The sequence below is a fragment of the Akanthomyces muscarius genome, chromosome 5, assembly GCF_028009165.1.
Source record: "Akanthomyces muscarius strain Ve6 chromosome 5, whole genome shotgun sequence".
NCBI lineage: Eukaryota > Fungi > Ascomycota > Sordariomycetes > Hypocreales > Cordycipitaceae > Akanthomyces > Akanthomyces muscarius.
The window spans coordinates 1,177,455-1,190,766 of record NC_079245.1 but is presented as its reverse complement, the minus strand read 5'-3'; the positions used below and the strand labels follow the sequence as shown (position 1 = coordinate 1,190,766).

Here is a 13,312-nt window from a genome sequence, read left to right as displayed (position 1 = left end):
TAGTTAACCAGTCAAAAGTCCGGTCAAAAGTGGGCGCTAAAGAAGCTTGAAAGCTTGTTCCATGCTTCCCAACAAGGGGGACTTTATTAGTGGTGCGTTTGAGAACGAGGGGCTCATCCTGTAACGTCTGCACATCTCCACGTCTGTAAGCCAATGCCAGCGGCCCTCGCACAGGCGCCTGCAGCACAGCCAGTCACAGGCTCCGTCTTTTTCAAACAAGCGCTGTTTTGGTTCTTCCTGCCACCGCTTGTGCATTATTTCCGCGGTTATAGAATGTTTTGGTTCGTGTCTGATCCCTGTCTGGACCATCTTGCTCTCCCAACTGCACTTGTTTGAGGAACCTTGGTGCTGGTGGCGCTGTAATAAGTGCTAAAAAGATTAAGTGGCCGGTCCAGTCGCCAGCGGCTCCAGTCGTTGCCTCGGGTACGTACCCGCCCCGACCAGGTACCTGGAGAACCTGCCCAGATGAGATAGGTTGAAACAAAGCAAGGAGATTCCAGGACAAAGTGATTTTTTCCGAGATCAAAGAGGATCCGCTACCCTCTTGCCTCTCGAACAACTCACAGTTGCAGCTGGATGCACCCATCTCTGCTATTGGATAGGCTCCCTCCTTGTCGATCCAACAGATGCATTGCTTCTCGTCGGCGGGGCCCTCCCAGCGAGCTGCAGTAGCGCTCATCCCAGCGAGGCACAGCGCCTGCAACCACTGTTACGGGAACTGGTCCAGCCACACACGTTTGCACCTCTCTCTGTGTGTGGCGTCTCTTTTCAGTGGCGCTGGTGACGTTGCCTTGATCCAGCGTTCGTAGTAAAAGATTAAAATAAAACCAGGGAAAAAAAGGGGGAAATACAAAGAAAGATAACATAGGTGCTATAAAATAGTCGTAATTCTTTCGCTTCAGTTTGTCAAAGCCGCGTGCGTCTTGTTCTTCCGCGTGGCGCCTATCGCAGTGCTCGCCAGGTTCCGCAAGGCGCGCCACAGTCTGTATACCTACCTGGTTAGGAATTGGCAGCGTACCGAGTATTTGGTAACCAAGTATTTATGCATTTGCAGCTTACATGGCTTTCATAAAGTTTCTAGTGTAAGAGAAAAAAAAAATCAACACCCGAGTCACAAACATCATCTCATATAAGCTACTTGCCAACTCCGCTTACAGCCAAGTGGTTCACATCACCGCACAACTAGGCTTTGACCCCTCGGACGCAGTCAACTTTTGCTCCAGCCAAGGTATCTCATCCAGCGAATATCGGTACGCGCGGAACAGCGCATTCGACTCCCCCGGAAAGATCCCGGCCGTCACGCCATCAGGATACGCCGCAAAGTGCGGGTTGATGTACTCCCAGCAAATATACCCATCTTGAGTCACCTCAAACAGACGACCAAAGGCGCTCTCGCACAGCAGCGTGTTTCCGTTGGCCAGCCGCTGCGCGCTTCCCATGAACGGCGTGAAAAAGTTGAGCATCTGCGAGCGGTCGCGGTACTCCCACACGATGCTCCTGGTCGCGCGGTCCACCTCGACGGCCCGCGTGTAGGTGATGGACTCGCCGCTGCGAAAGGCGCCGTTGTCAAAGATGAGAATGTTGCCGTTGGCCAGCTCCGTCGCGTTGTGCTGCTGCGCGAGCACCTCGGGCCCGAGGCGCCACAGGATATCGCCCGTGGACCGCTCGATGATGATGACGGCCGAGACGGACCGCAGCGACGCGAGGATGTTGCCGTCGCGCAGCGGCAGCACAGAGTTGATGAGCGGGTAGTGCTCGCGCGTGTAGTGCGCCTGGAGGGGGTATTCCGCCCGCGGCAGCCGTTCCGACACCTTCCACTCCCACGTGAGGTTGCCGGTCGCGTCGACCTCCCTGATGGTATCCGCGTAGGTGATGCCGTCAATCTCGCTGCCCGGGACGCCGCCGAGCACCTCGGCCGAGTCCTCCCGCGACAGCGCTTCGAGCGCGGTGTACAGGATCCGGCCGTCGCCGTAGTGGTACTGGTCGTGGTGGCCTAGAGGGTCGGTGAACTGGCGCACGACGTTGCCGTCCGGGTCGAGCTCGGACATGACGCCGCCGCCGTACTTGTTGAAAAAGGGAAAGGGAAACGGGCCACCGTCGGCGGTGGTTTGCTTTACGGGAGGCCGGAGCGTGTTGACGGCGAGGTTTCCATTCGGCAGGATTCTGGCGTGGCGACCGACTCTGCCGGGGAGCTTCCATGAATGGACCTCATTGCCGTCAATGTCGACCAGATGCGCGGTGTCACCGGTAAGAGGACAGAAGAGAGTATAGCCGCCAAAGGATCGCTGCTTATCCACTCCAGTGAGGCCTACGCCACGTCTCTTGAGTGTGTTTTGCTCCATGGCCACCGTGTGTTGAGAAAAGAAAAGAAAAAGTGAACAAGATACCAAAGGGCATTGAGCGGAATCGATTGAGCAATAAGTCGTCAAAATTGCGAAGATAAGCTCCTGTTATAATAATGATTCCATCATGCTGCCATCGACGCCCACCGACGGCATCCCGTAGGAGAGCCGGCGGCATGCCGTCGGCTTCACAAGGGAGGCGCCACTCCACCAGTGCCATTGCAGGTAAAGCTGATAAGCACGCCATTTGGGCTTTCATGTTATCTTTAACCTCCCCAGAGGCTTGACACTTGCCGCCAGCCGGTGCTCTAGATAGGATCTCTCATTTACAAGAAAATGTATAAAAATGACATTGTCGCCCGGGGGAGGATACCGCCTAAAGTTGAAGCGACTTTGAGCGTCTCATTATCGCAACTACGTTAATGTACTTTTGAGCGCCAGGACAGGCTCAAGTCGAACCTCAGTCAAGTCACCATGTCTACTATATCCGAAAAGGGCTCGTTCAGCCGCTCCCTTCCCGACGAGCACAAAGAGGTGACTGTCGTGGACGAGACTGTTCATGTTCCCGGCTACGATGCCACTCTCCAGTTTGACACCCGCGAAGCGCGGCGAGCCGTGCGAAAGGTGGACTTTTTTATCCTCCCTCCCATCGTCCTCTGCTTCTGCTTCCTACAGTTTGATCGCAGCAACATTGGCAACGCCCTCACCGACAGCCTCCGCAAGGACATCAACGTTGGCAACATGCAGGTCAATCTGGCGCAGACACTGTTTACGGTCGGCTTCGTCATCACCGAGCTGCCGTTCAACATGATTAGCAAGTACATTGGTCCCGAGCGCTTTCTTCCCATCACAATGTTCCTTTGGGGCACCGTCACCTGGTCGCAAGTCTTCATGAAGAATGCTGCCGGCCTCTACGCGTGTCGGTTCTTCATCGGCGCGCTCGAAGGTGGCTATATTCCCGGATTCGCCCTGTACATCTCAAAGTTTTATACAAATCAGGAGCTCGCATTTCGATACTCGATTTTCTGGGCCGCGAATAGCTTTGCTGGAGCGCTGGGCGGACCATTGTCCATCGGCCTGCTGTCGCTTCGTGGACAGGGCGGGCTCAAAGGATGGCAATGGCTTTTCCTTATTGGTAGGTCAATCTCAGTATCGCATTCCATTACCACGACTGACAAAAGCCTAGAGGGCGTTCTCACTTGCTTCTTGGGAGTCGTCGCCTATTTATACTTTCCTCACAATGCGGCCAGACCGAAGTCTCTGTTCGGCAAATCGTTTTCCATTTTTACGCCCCGCGAGGCATCCATCCTCGTCACGCGTGTGATACGCAACGACCCGACAAAGGCACTGCGATATGGAAAACCAGTCTTGCCGTCGCACATTTTAGACACTTTCAGTGATTGGAGGCTTTACGGCCATCTTGTCGCAGCCCTGCTTTCCATGGTCATGATATCGCCCATGAACACATATGCACCATCCATTATCAAATCGCTAGGATTTACCTCCCTGCAAGCGAATGGGCTGAACTCTGTGGGCAGTATATGCGCTTTGATTTGGTCCGTTGGGCTCGCCTTCAGCAGTGACCGATTTCAAGAGCGCGGGTTCCATATTGCTGTAGGGTACCTCTGGGGCGCTATCGGGCTCTTGTGGCTCGCATTGGCACCAACTAACGTTGCGAAATGGGTGCTTTACGGTAAGTTGCCAAAGACTGGGTTTTGTATTCAAGGTTTCTAATATGTGCTTTGCAGGAGGTGTCGTTTGGACGCAAATGGGCATGGGCAGTGCTCAAGCCATCAGTGCAGCTTGGCTGACTACCAAAATGGAGGACTACAAGCGGCCGGTAGCTTTGGCTGCATATGTCATGTCCATTCAGCTTGCAAATTTCCCTGGAAATCAGCTGTTTCGCACACAAGGTACGATAAGCCCAGGAAAAATATGCGTACGAGTCTAACATGCACGCAGATGCACCTCGCTATAGATACGGCTTGCTTGTGGCGGCTTCTTGTGCGATTGCCGCTACTGGCGTTATCTTAGTGTGGAAGCTGCTGTACCGGCTGTTTGACGGTGGAGACTCCGGGGTCGAGGCAAAGAAAGATCCTGAGTATCGGCAAGCAGAAGCCGTCGTGTAGATTTGAGGATCATCATTCGGCAATTAATTAACGTATCGTGGCTGAGATTGGATTGTGTCTTGGATCCCAAGGTGTCATGATTCGACTTCCGCAAAGTGATGAATCGCATGGGAACAACTCCACATATACCATTGCTACAACTGAGAACGAACCTAGCCACGAACTCCTTCGGCCCGGGTCGCGTTCGTGCCACAGAGTAGACGCACGCATGGATTTCGGCCATGGAGCAGATAAGTTTTCCGCTCGGCGACGATACACTATACTATATAAAGAAAATCATGAAACACATTAGTACATTTACGAGATGCTAGCTATGATCTACACGACAAGGTCCACCCCTTCTTCGACAGCGCCACGAGCGCCGAGCGCTTTGCAATTCATCGAGCGGGGGCGACTAGTTACTGGTAGTTTCGCCGGAATGATTATTAGTACCAGTATGCAGGTTTGGCGTGTTTCCGAGCGACTTTGTTGAGCACATATGTGCGGCACAGGGCAATTGCCGAGGCCGATCACGGAATCCATCCCTCCGGAACCCCCATCCATGCAGCTGCAGTTCGCAGATCATGCCACTACTCAGTACATCCTTGCGGACATCCATCCGTGCGGGCTGCAGTCTGGCCGTCATTTCAAAACTAGCCTTGTTCCCGTAGATTGTTTCGCGATAGATTAAGCAGGCAACCCCTCGCGTGCGCCACTGGGCGTGCACGGCTGCTGCTTATTGCGACCTCAAATCGCTCGCTCTTGGTCCTACCCTTGTAGGTCAAAGCCAAGACATTTCCTCAATTGTTTTTGACGCATTTGTGGGCCGATTGTTGACAAGCTGTCCGATGCGCTTTGGGCGTTTTATGTCTGTCTGATCGTTGCGCCAGGCTAGCCTCGTCTAGCTTAGCTACTTGAACGGCGTTTCTTTCCTCGACATGAAAGGGACGTGGCTTGGGGAGCTACGCTGCGTCGTGAATCACTAGCCAACCGTCTGTGCTCTGACACTTGTTGTGCTTCGCGAAGGGGGGGTATATGGACAGCACGAAATCTTTTCTTTTCTTCTTCCACACGACATGTAGACCTTTTTTGCACAGCAGCCGACGGACGCAATAGAAAAAAAAAGCAATGTCATTGCCTTCTTGCGCAGTAAGTGAGGTACTATGTTTCCGTGGTGGCTCGATACCAACTGTTTCGCAGATATCATGCGTGACTGCTATTTGCGCGCAGGCAGGCATCATCTGCCTCTGTGGAGGTGATGGGCTGGAGCGCACGGCAGATACGTGCGTAAAGCACGCGTGCAGCTTGCCAGAGGCAATTGGTACGTTTTAATTGTTCGTGTGAACTTTTTGGCCTTCTCGTTTCTCACAATCGCGGGGCAGCTTTCAGAAATATTACCGAAACAACCTGCCAAACACCAGTTCGAGACGAGTCCAAGAGATTCATCGTCATGGTTGTCCTAGTCGTCGCCATGGCTGGTGTAATGCTAGTCGGGAGACTTGCATATAAACAGTTTTTCAGCGTCATGGGCCGACTCGACAGTGCCGACTGGAGCATATTGGCAGCTACGCTCGTCTGCCTGCCTTCCATTGCGGTCAACGTCAATATGGCTATACATGGGCTGGGCAAGGATATCTGGGGAATATCTCCCCACGACCTGATACTGTTCGGGCTCTACTTCTACGTCATCCAGATTCTATACATTGTACTGATGGGCCTGATAAAGATTTCGCTGACACTCTTTTACCTTACTTTGTTTCCTGGCCGGACTATCCGAACGCTACTCTGGGGAACGGTTTGCTTTCACGCCGTCTTCACATTCGTCTTCGCCATGGTCGCCATTTTTCAATGCTTGCCCGTCAGCTATCAAAGGGCAAAGTATGATCTGCAAGAACTGAAGCTGGCCAATGCTCACTGCATGGACATCAATGCGAGCGGCTGGTCCAATGCTGCCATAACGCTGGCATCGGATGTTTGGCTCATCGGGATTCCTCTCAGTCAGATTCGGAAGCTTAGGCTCCACTGGAAGAAGAAGGTCGGCGCTACCTTGATGTTCTTGACAGGTGCTGGGTAAGACACCACTCGTCGTGGTCGACAAGCGATGACTGGCGTCAGCTAACAGCTTCTATCCAGTGTCACTATTGTTTCAATCCTGCGTCTGCAGTCGATCCGGTTCTACGCAAACACGACAAATCCAACTCGTGATCAATTCGACATTGTGTGGTATTCGACCATCGAGGTTGGGGTGGGCCTCATTTGCACTTGCATGCCTGCTATGCGTCTTGTACTAGACCATGTTGCGCCACAAATATTCGGCAGCTCGCGTAGAGGCCGCGATGGAAAGTGAGTCCTAATTTGACACTAATATCATCTGAGGATCTTACGCCAGTGGCTAATTAAATCGTCATAGGCAATCAACCCAGCCGTCGAGCTCATCCAGTCAGAACCAATTTGCTTTCACAACCATCGAATCAAACACAATCGAGACACGAGCTCATGTAAAAGCTTGGGGAGCTCACCAAGGTGAGCTTGGGGGTCGCTGATGGGCTCATTGGTAATAAGCAACTACGCATATTATCTCCGAGTGCCCAGAGCGGGAGACAGCGAGGGATTTTGCCCAGATAGAAGCGCTGTGCCACCGCTGATGAGCCGCGAGTAGCGGCTGCAGAGATTGTGGTATTAGCCACCGATGAGTCAATGTCAGATTGACTAAACAGTTTTTAAAACATGGGATAACGCTTTACGATGCCTTTATATACCCCTTACTTGCTTTAGAGAATATAACTATATATTCTTTTTCACAACATGACTGAATAAGCAGTGTATAAGTTCACTGTTATAGATTTCTTGTTGAGAAGTGGGTTGAGTTGAGACGCAGGTGCCCAACTTCACCAGCCGGTCATTGATGCTATTCGCAATCAGCCTCCAATTGACTACTAGATGCCCTGCCAGTCACTTATTCAAGTAATTGTTTAGTCATTATTAACCTTGGAGAAATCGGTTGCTCTCGTAGGCGCCGGCCGGGCGCGCCGGCAGGTCGGCCGTCTGACTGCCTGGCTTGCTGGCTGGTCTGCTGGCATTGTGACTAGCCTGAATCCGTTCACACGGGCGCTGGCTCGCCGAGCAAGACTCTGGATAAGCTGCAAGTCAGCATGCTATCAGCGTGCGATTTGATCGCCGCCACTATAATTGGCCCGTTACGTGATCAATTATTGCGCCATTCATGTGGGGATCCATCTCCTATGGTGTAAGATAAGGCAATGCCAACAAGCTGGCCGTTTCCATCCATGCAAATGCAAATAAAAAATGCCCAAAGCTAGGCATCCTGCGAGACTGATGCCATGCCGCCGGTGAGCTTAGGAAGAGCTTCAAAGGCATGTGATTTGTGTCGAAGGCACAAAACTCGTTGCTACGCCAAGGATGGTGTCAGAGATGCCTGTCTCCGCTGCCACACGCTATCTCTGTCGTGCTCACTAGGAGAATTGCTGGATTCCGATTCCTGTCAATCACCGTCTGGGCAGCAGAGAAGTGGCATCCGAGCTAGACACTATAGTGCTAGCCGGCCATCGACAGATACGAGGTATGCCCGAATAGTTGACTCTGCCTTGAGGTACAATAATTGACTCGGGAGTATAGACTTGAAAGACTTGAAAGAACAGTTGGAGCTTTGGTTGATCGTCTAGATGAGCAGTCTAGAGATCAAGGGAATGCGACGACGACGGTGTTGCAGTCAAGAACCGAGGAACGTCCCCCTGCGGAGCCAAACCCGGCGCCCGTCATCTTGATCCGTGAGGCTGCGACCGATGCTGGCGTGTCGCCTCCGGGGCAGTTCGACTCGCTTCCAAGCAGCGTATCCGATGTGATTTCGGCAGGTCTGGTCACATCTTCCACTGCCCGCTCATTACTGAAACTGTCGGTTCAATTACCCGCCCGCAAACCTTTCTAATTTGCTGACGAGTGCCAGGTTTCGCGTCCACTATGGTCGTTGGGTCCGATTTTCTGAACAGATCTCGACCGAAGGGCTTCTGTCTCAAGTGAGAAAGTCATCTCTGCTACTTTGTAGTGTACTATTAATCGCAGTACGCCATACGACGCAAGAACTTGCAGACGAGCTAGCCCCACGCCTCTTCCGCGAAGCAAAGAGCCTGGTCTCGAAGGCGCTGCTCGTAGTACCACAACCTGCCGAGCACTTCCAAGCCATATTGATACTGAGCCTATGGTCCACGACAATTGGCCAACAGCCCTTGAGCATCGACGGCTGGCTGCTCACCGGCTATGCGCTTCAGCAAGGGTTCGCTAGCGCATGTTTCCCTGACCCAGGCAAGCTTGGCCCGGGACAGGAAATTGAGCAGAGTTACATTGATGCTTGGTGCCTCTGGAATCACCTCTGTGTCGCGCATCTGCAGTACTGCGTCGGTACGCGCAGACCGGCAATGCTGAACCAGGACCATGTGGACCGATGCTCTCACCTTCTAGAGACGGGAAGCCTCAAAAATTATGAAGCGAGAATGGTCGCTGAGGTCAAGCTCTACTGGGTCATATACACAAAGTGCTGTCCACAAAGCAATCGAGTCGATTTACAGGATGCCAGGGTCGCTCTGCAGAATTGGAAAAAGGAGTGGGCAAGCTTATTTGACGAGCCTCGCTCTCAATTCCTTCAGATGGGCTTCCACTTTGCGCACCTTCTCGCCTACTACCAGTCAGCCCGATCGCCACAATCTTTGATGGATGCGTCGATCATTCTGGAAATGATTGATCTCGCGAGTACCATCATCAACCTGGCTATGGACACGACGGATGACCGGACTCGCCACTTGACAGATCACATCTATCATCTCGTCACCTTTTCTGCCCTGACCCTCTGTCGACTTGTCCACATGTATGAGGACCAGCTGCGCATTGCGAATGTCGATGTTGATTGCCTAGATTGCCTGGTGACGAAACTTGTCACCTGGTTCCGCTCGATCGGCTTGCCATGTCATGCGGCACATTTGCTCAGCGACATCGTTTCATCGCAGTTCCAAAAGTTGCGCCCGAATTATGTACCCGCAGACGCAGCAGCCAGCACTGCTACACATTATAACCTTACGGTTTTGGATGCCTCGCCTTTGCCATCTGATGTGGGATTTTACCCTGATCTCATTGGATCAGAATTGTTCGATGTCAATGAGGGAATGACTTCATGGCCACAGTGGAGTTGAGAAAGGAACTGCAAATGTGGACTATTGTACACATAGACTCAGTAAGAGGCAGACAGGCAGGACAATGAAGCCGCAGCCAACGTGGTCAACAGCATCCTCCCAACTCTTCATGTGGCAAGGGGAATATAGGAGGATTCTTTTTTTCTATTTTTTTCTTTTGGTTTTTTTGAAAGAGCAATAAGACAATTTCGACCGATAAAGTATTAACAGTGCAATGCTCGGCTTATTAGCTAGCCGATTGTCACATTAATACATACATACGCCGCCTTGTCCGTGAGCGTGGGGCGGCCGTAGTTGGCGCTGATGCCAATGACACGACGTGGCATCGTTGAATTCTTGCTCTAACTCCTTATTGTATTCTGTGGTATCCTACATTTATCGCTCTCTCAAATGCTATTTTAGCTAGATGTAGGGACAACTCACTGACATTTGGTACTTTTGCTGCCAATATGACGCCATGGATCAGCCACTCTAGCCTTGTTTGACACCTCCCAGCCAGTCCTGCCACCTTGCAGCCAGCCTGATCTTGACTCAGCTGGAAGGGAAAACCTCACTGTTTTGATCCATTAACAACATCCCATCGAAGAAAATGACAAAACCATGTCCTCGCCCGCCGCCGTTAATGCCGACTCGGAGCGCGAGCCGCTGCTTCCCAACGCCGCTAATCAAGAAAATGCCGAGGAGCCTGTCGCCCAGCGGCGACCCTTTTGGAGGAGAAAGGAGACCTACCTGAAAGGCTGTGGTGCTCTGTTTCTCATCGATCTTTGTGTATCGGGGCTTCTTGCGCTCTTCCTCCTGCTTCGCCGCTACCATCCTGACGTCGTGTTTCGCTACCCCAACGAGACCATCGCCTGGAAGCCTTGTGGCAATGTTGAAGGTAAACCGCTTGAGTGCGGCACCATCGATGTGCCTATGGACCACTTCAACGCCTCGCGCTCAGGGAACAACACCTTTAATATTCCTGTGATCCGCCTAAGGGGCAACGCCGATGCGACGCACAACATCCTGTTGAATCCCGGAGGACCAGGCGGCAGCGGCGTCAATTTCTTGAAGACCAGGGGCGTGGGACTGCAAAAGGCTGTTGGCCATGACTTTCACTTCATTGGCTTCGATCCGCGCGGCGTTGGCGCGTCAAGCCCCCCAGCAGTGTGCTTTAGTGATGCCAAAATGCGGCGCACGCACCAAATCCACTACGATGGCGACGCGGAGCACGACATTGAGCGCTACGACGAAGTTGGCAACTTTGCGCAAGCGTGCGCTGGCCACATGGGCGAATACGCGGCGCACGTCAACACCCCGCAGACGGCCGCTGATATGAATGACATTCTCGACGCTCTTGGCCAAGACGGTCTTTACTATCTTGGCTACAGCTATGGCACTGCGCTCGGCGCGACCTACGCCACCATGTTCCCAGAGAGAGCTGAGCGCGTTGTAATTGACGGAGTCCTGGATAGCTTTGCATACTACGGCAACCTGACACTTGAAAGCAGCTGCGAGGATACCGACAATGCTTTCTCCGGCTTCTTTGACGAATGCGTCAAAGCTGGTAGCGCCTGCAAGCTATCCAGCTTGGGGCAAACTGGCCGCGATATCCAGCGCAACGTGACAAGCTTTTTGAATCACTTACAAGATGACGGCCCCATGCCCGTTTACATCAACAGCACCATGTTTGGAACTATTTCTTACAACTCTCTCATCACTGGCATCTTCTTGGCCATGTACAAGTCTCAATCCTGGTACCCGCTTGCCGATAACCTCGCCCAACTGCTCTCTGGCAACGCGACTGGCGCTTTTCTGGCATATCCTGACGAAGATCCCATCGCGGATGGTAGCAATGCCATGATCGAGCAAGGCACATTTGTCATGAACAATGACCGCCCATCTGGCCATCCTGCATGGCCCGAGGACCGGTACGACGTGCTGAAGATTGCGGCGCCGGAGGCGGAATTATGCGCGCCTTGGGTTACAAGCACAGTGAGCGGCGCGATGATGTCCGCGCAGTGGAAAGTCCCCAAGGCGCACCGCTTCGCTCCTCGGCGCGACGTTCAGACGCGCCACCCTATGCTAGTCATGTCGTCCACATACGATCCAATTTGCCCCCTGTCTGCGGCCAAGAGGGCCCGCGACAGCTTCCCCGAGGCCAAGCTCATCGAGGTTCTGGGAATTGGACACTGCGCCTTGTCTTCGCCGTCAATGTGTGCGGCTCGCCTGCTCCACGCGTACATGGTAAATGGAACGATGCCGGAGGAGGGCCATACCAAGTGCAGTCGGGATGACGTGCCGTATTTCGTCGACCCAGAAGAAAAAAAAGACGAAGAGGATGGCCCCAAGGCAGACGCAGGCAGTGCGGTCTTTGTTGATGAAGATGCGGATCTCATGGCGGCTTTGCGCGACTTGTCGGGTGCCATCCCAGTGCCAAGCTTCGTAGGGAAGCGGTATTGAAGTGAAGATTGCCACGTGCCGTGAGTTTAAAAAAAGAGTACAAATCTAGATGCCTAGCTGAAGTGACATGTCCGTGTCGCTGGCTAACGAGAAGAAACAGCTCCAAGTGCATCGCCACATTACTATAACAAAGGAAAGCCTCAAAGAAAAAGCAGTCAACACACTCCGCGAGCGATTTTGAGGATGGCGATTCGAGTGCCAGTTTTTTTGAGAGTCTAGACGCTAGCGACCTAAGTCAAGGCTAAGGGTAAATTCTTTTCGCACGGCCAGCGCCATGTCCTTTCTCTGTGTTCTCTGTGTAGCATCCTAGCCCGTCAATCCAAGCTCCTTGACGAAGCCACATCGAACATGGACTCTGAGACGGACGCTGGTATCCAAGCAGCGCTTCGCGAAGCAGCCGCCAAGAGTGATGGTCGTTGTGTCGTTACCATTGCGTACCGCCTCAAGAGCATCGCGGACTAGGACAAGGTCGTGGTCATGGGCGCCGGGAAGGTTCTCGAAGCGGGCAGCCCCGCGGAGTTGATGGAGAATAAGGGAATTTTTTATGATTTGGTCATGTATGATCGCAACCAGCTCTCCACTCCTAACGAGTAACTTCCATTGAAGCACATCTCGACTCTATTCCGCCCTCTCCCACCTCTGTGTATTAGCGATCTTATGTAAATAAGCAATGAATATACTGTGTCAATTCTCCATTCGAACTTATTCTACGGGCTTAGAAAAAGCCAAGTTCTTGTTAGGCTGAGTGCTACCGATCTTGGATACAGCAACGGCCATGAACGGAGTGCGAATTTCCATTAAAGCCGGCGAGTTGAGACATATAGACTGATTGGGATAAAGCAACTATCAACAACAGGCTATCGAACATACAGTGTCCGCTTTAAGACTACACCAACGATCGCGTCCCGCACCGTCCAGAGCTTCATCAGCCAGCCAAAAGCCTCCAACAAGGAACGTTAGTACAACGACATGGCGTAGACGGCACAATCATGGCCTTCATGTCTATACCGCTACTTTCTCATGCCATACCCACCATGCGGCAAAGATCCGAACTTGTGCTAATCGAGGTACCAGAAGTAGCCAGCTGGGTCCACGCCCTCGCGCTTACACGCAGCAATGAGTTCCTCATGGTCCCGGATACTTATACTCCCTCGCGCCAGCGATCTCGCCCACGCTAGGCATTAGCAAGTCCACGGATTCCGTTACCCGCTTGTCGTGG

At 52.6% G+C, this 13,312-nt stretch overlaps 4 protein-coding genes across 5 annotated transcripts; 3 read left to right on the top strand and 1 right to left on the bottom strand.

Moving 5' to 3' along the window:
• Positions 1-1,166: 1,166 nt before the first annotated feature.
• Positions 1,167-2,342, bottom strand: LMH87_009674 (uncharacterized protein; the record flags this gene model as incomplete). Its single annotated transcript, XM_056196713.1, has 1 exon — positions 1,167-2,342. The coding sequence occupies one exon, from the start codon at positions 2,340-2,342 to the stop codon at positions 1,167-1,169; it is 1,176 nt and encodes a 391-aa protein (XP_056053832.1).
• Positions 2,343-2,816: 474 nt separating this feature from the next.
• Positions 2,817-4,471, top strand: LMH87_009673 (uncharacterized protein; the record flags this gene model as incomplete). Its single annotated transcript, XM_056196712.1, has 4 exons — positions 2,817-3,477; positions 3,529-4,035; positions 4,091-4,255; positions 4,305-4,471. 4 exons carry the CDS (start codon positions 2,817-2,819, stop codon positions 4,469-4,471), a joined length of 1,500 nt encoding a protein of 499 aa, XP_056053831.1.
• A 1,107-nt stretch (positions 4,472-5,578) lies between these two features.
• LMH87_009672 (uncharacterized protein) lies at positions 5,579-9,651 on the top strand (the record flags this gene model as incomplete). Its single annotated transcript, XM_056196710.1, has 8 exons — positions 5,579-5,599; positions 5,651-5,771; positions 5,833-6,520; positions 6,584-6,793; positions 6,861-6,973; positions 8,024-8,030; positions 8,087-8,362; positions 8,415-9,651. 8 exons carry the CDS (start codon positions 5,579-5,581, stop codon positions 9,649-9,651), a joined length of 2,673 nt encoding a protein of 890 aa, XP_056053830.1.
• A 600-nt stretch (positions 9,652-10,251) lies between these two features.
• LMH87_009671 (uncharacterized protein) lies at positions 10,252-12,093 on the top strand (the record flags this gene model as incomplete). Of its 2 annotated transcripts, none has more annotated exons than XM_056196708.1 (1): positions 10,252-12,093. In XM_056196708.1, one exon carries the CDS (start codon positions 10,252-10,254, stop codon positions 12,091-12,093), a length of 1,842 nt encoding a protein of 613 aa, XP_056053829.1. The 2 variants fall into 2 exon arrangements, with proteins under 2 accessions (XP_056053829.1, XP_056053828.1); XM_056196709.1 differs by having other exon boundaries at positions 11,638-12,093.
• Positions 12,094-13,312: the final 1,219 nt, after the last annotated feature.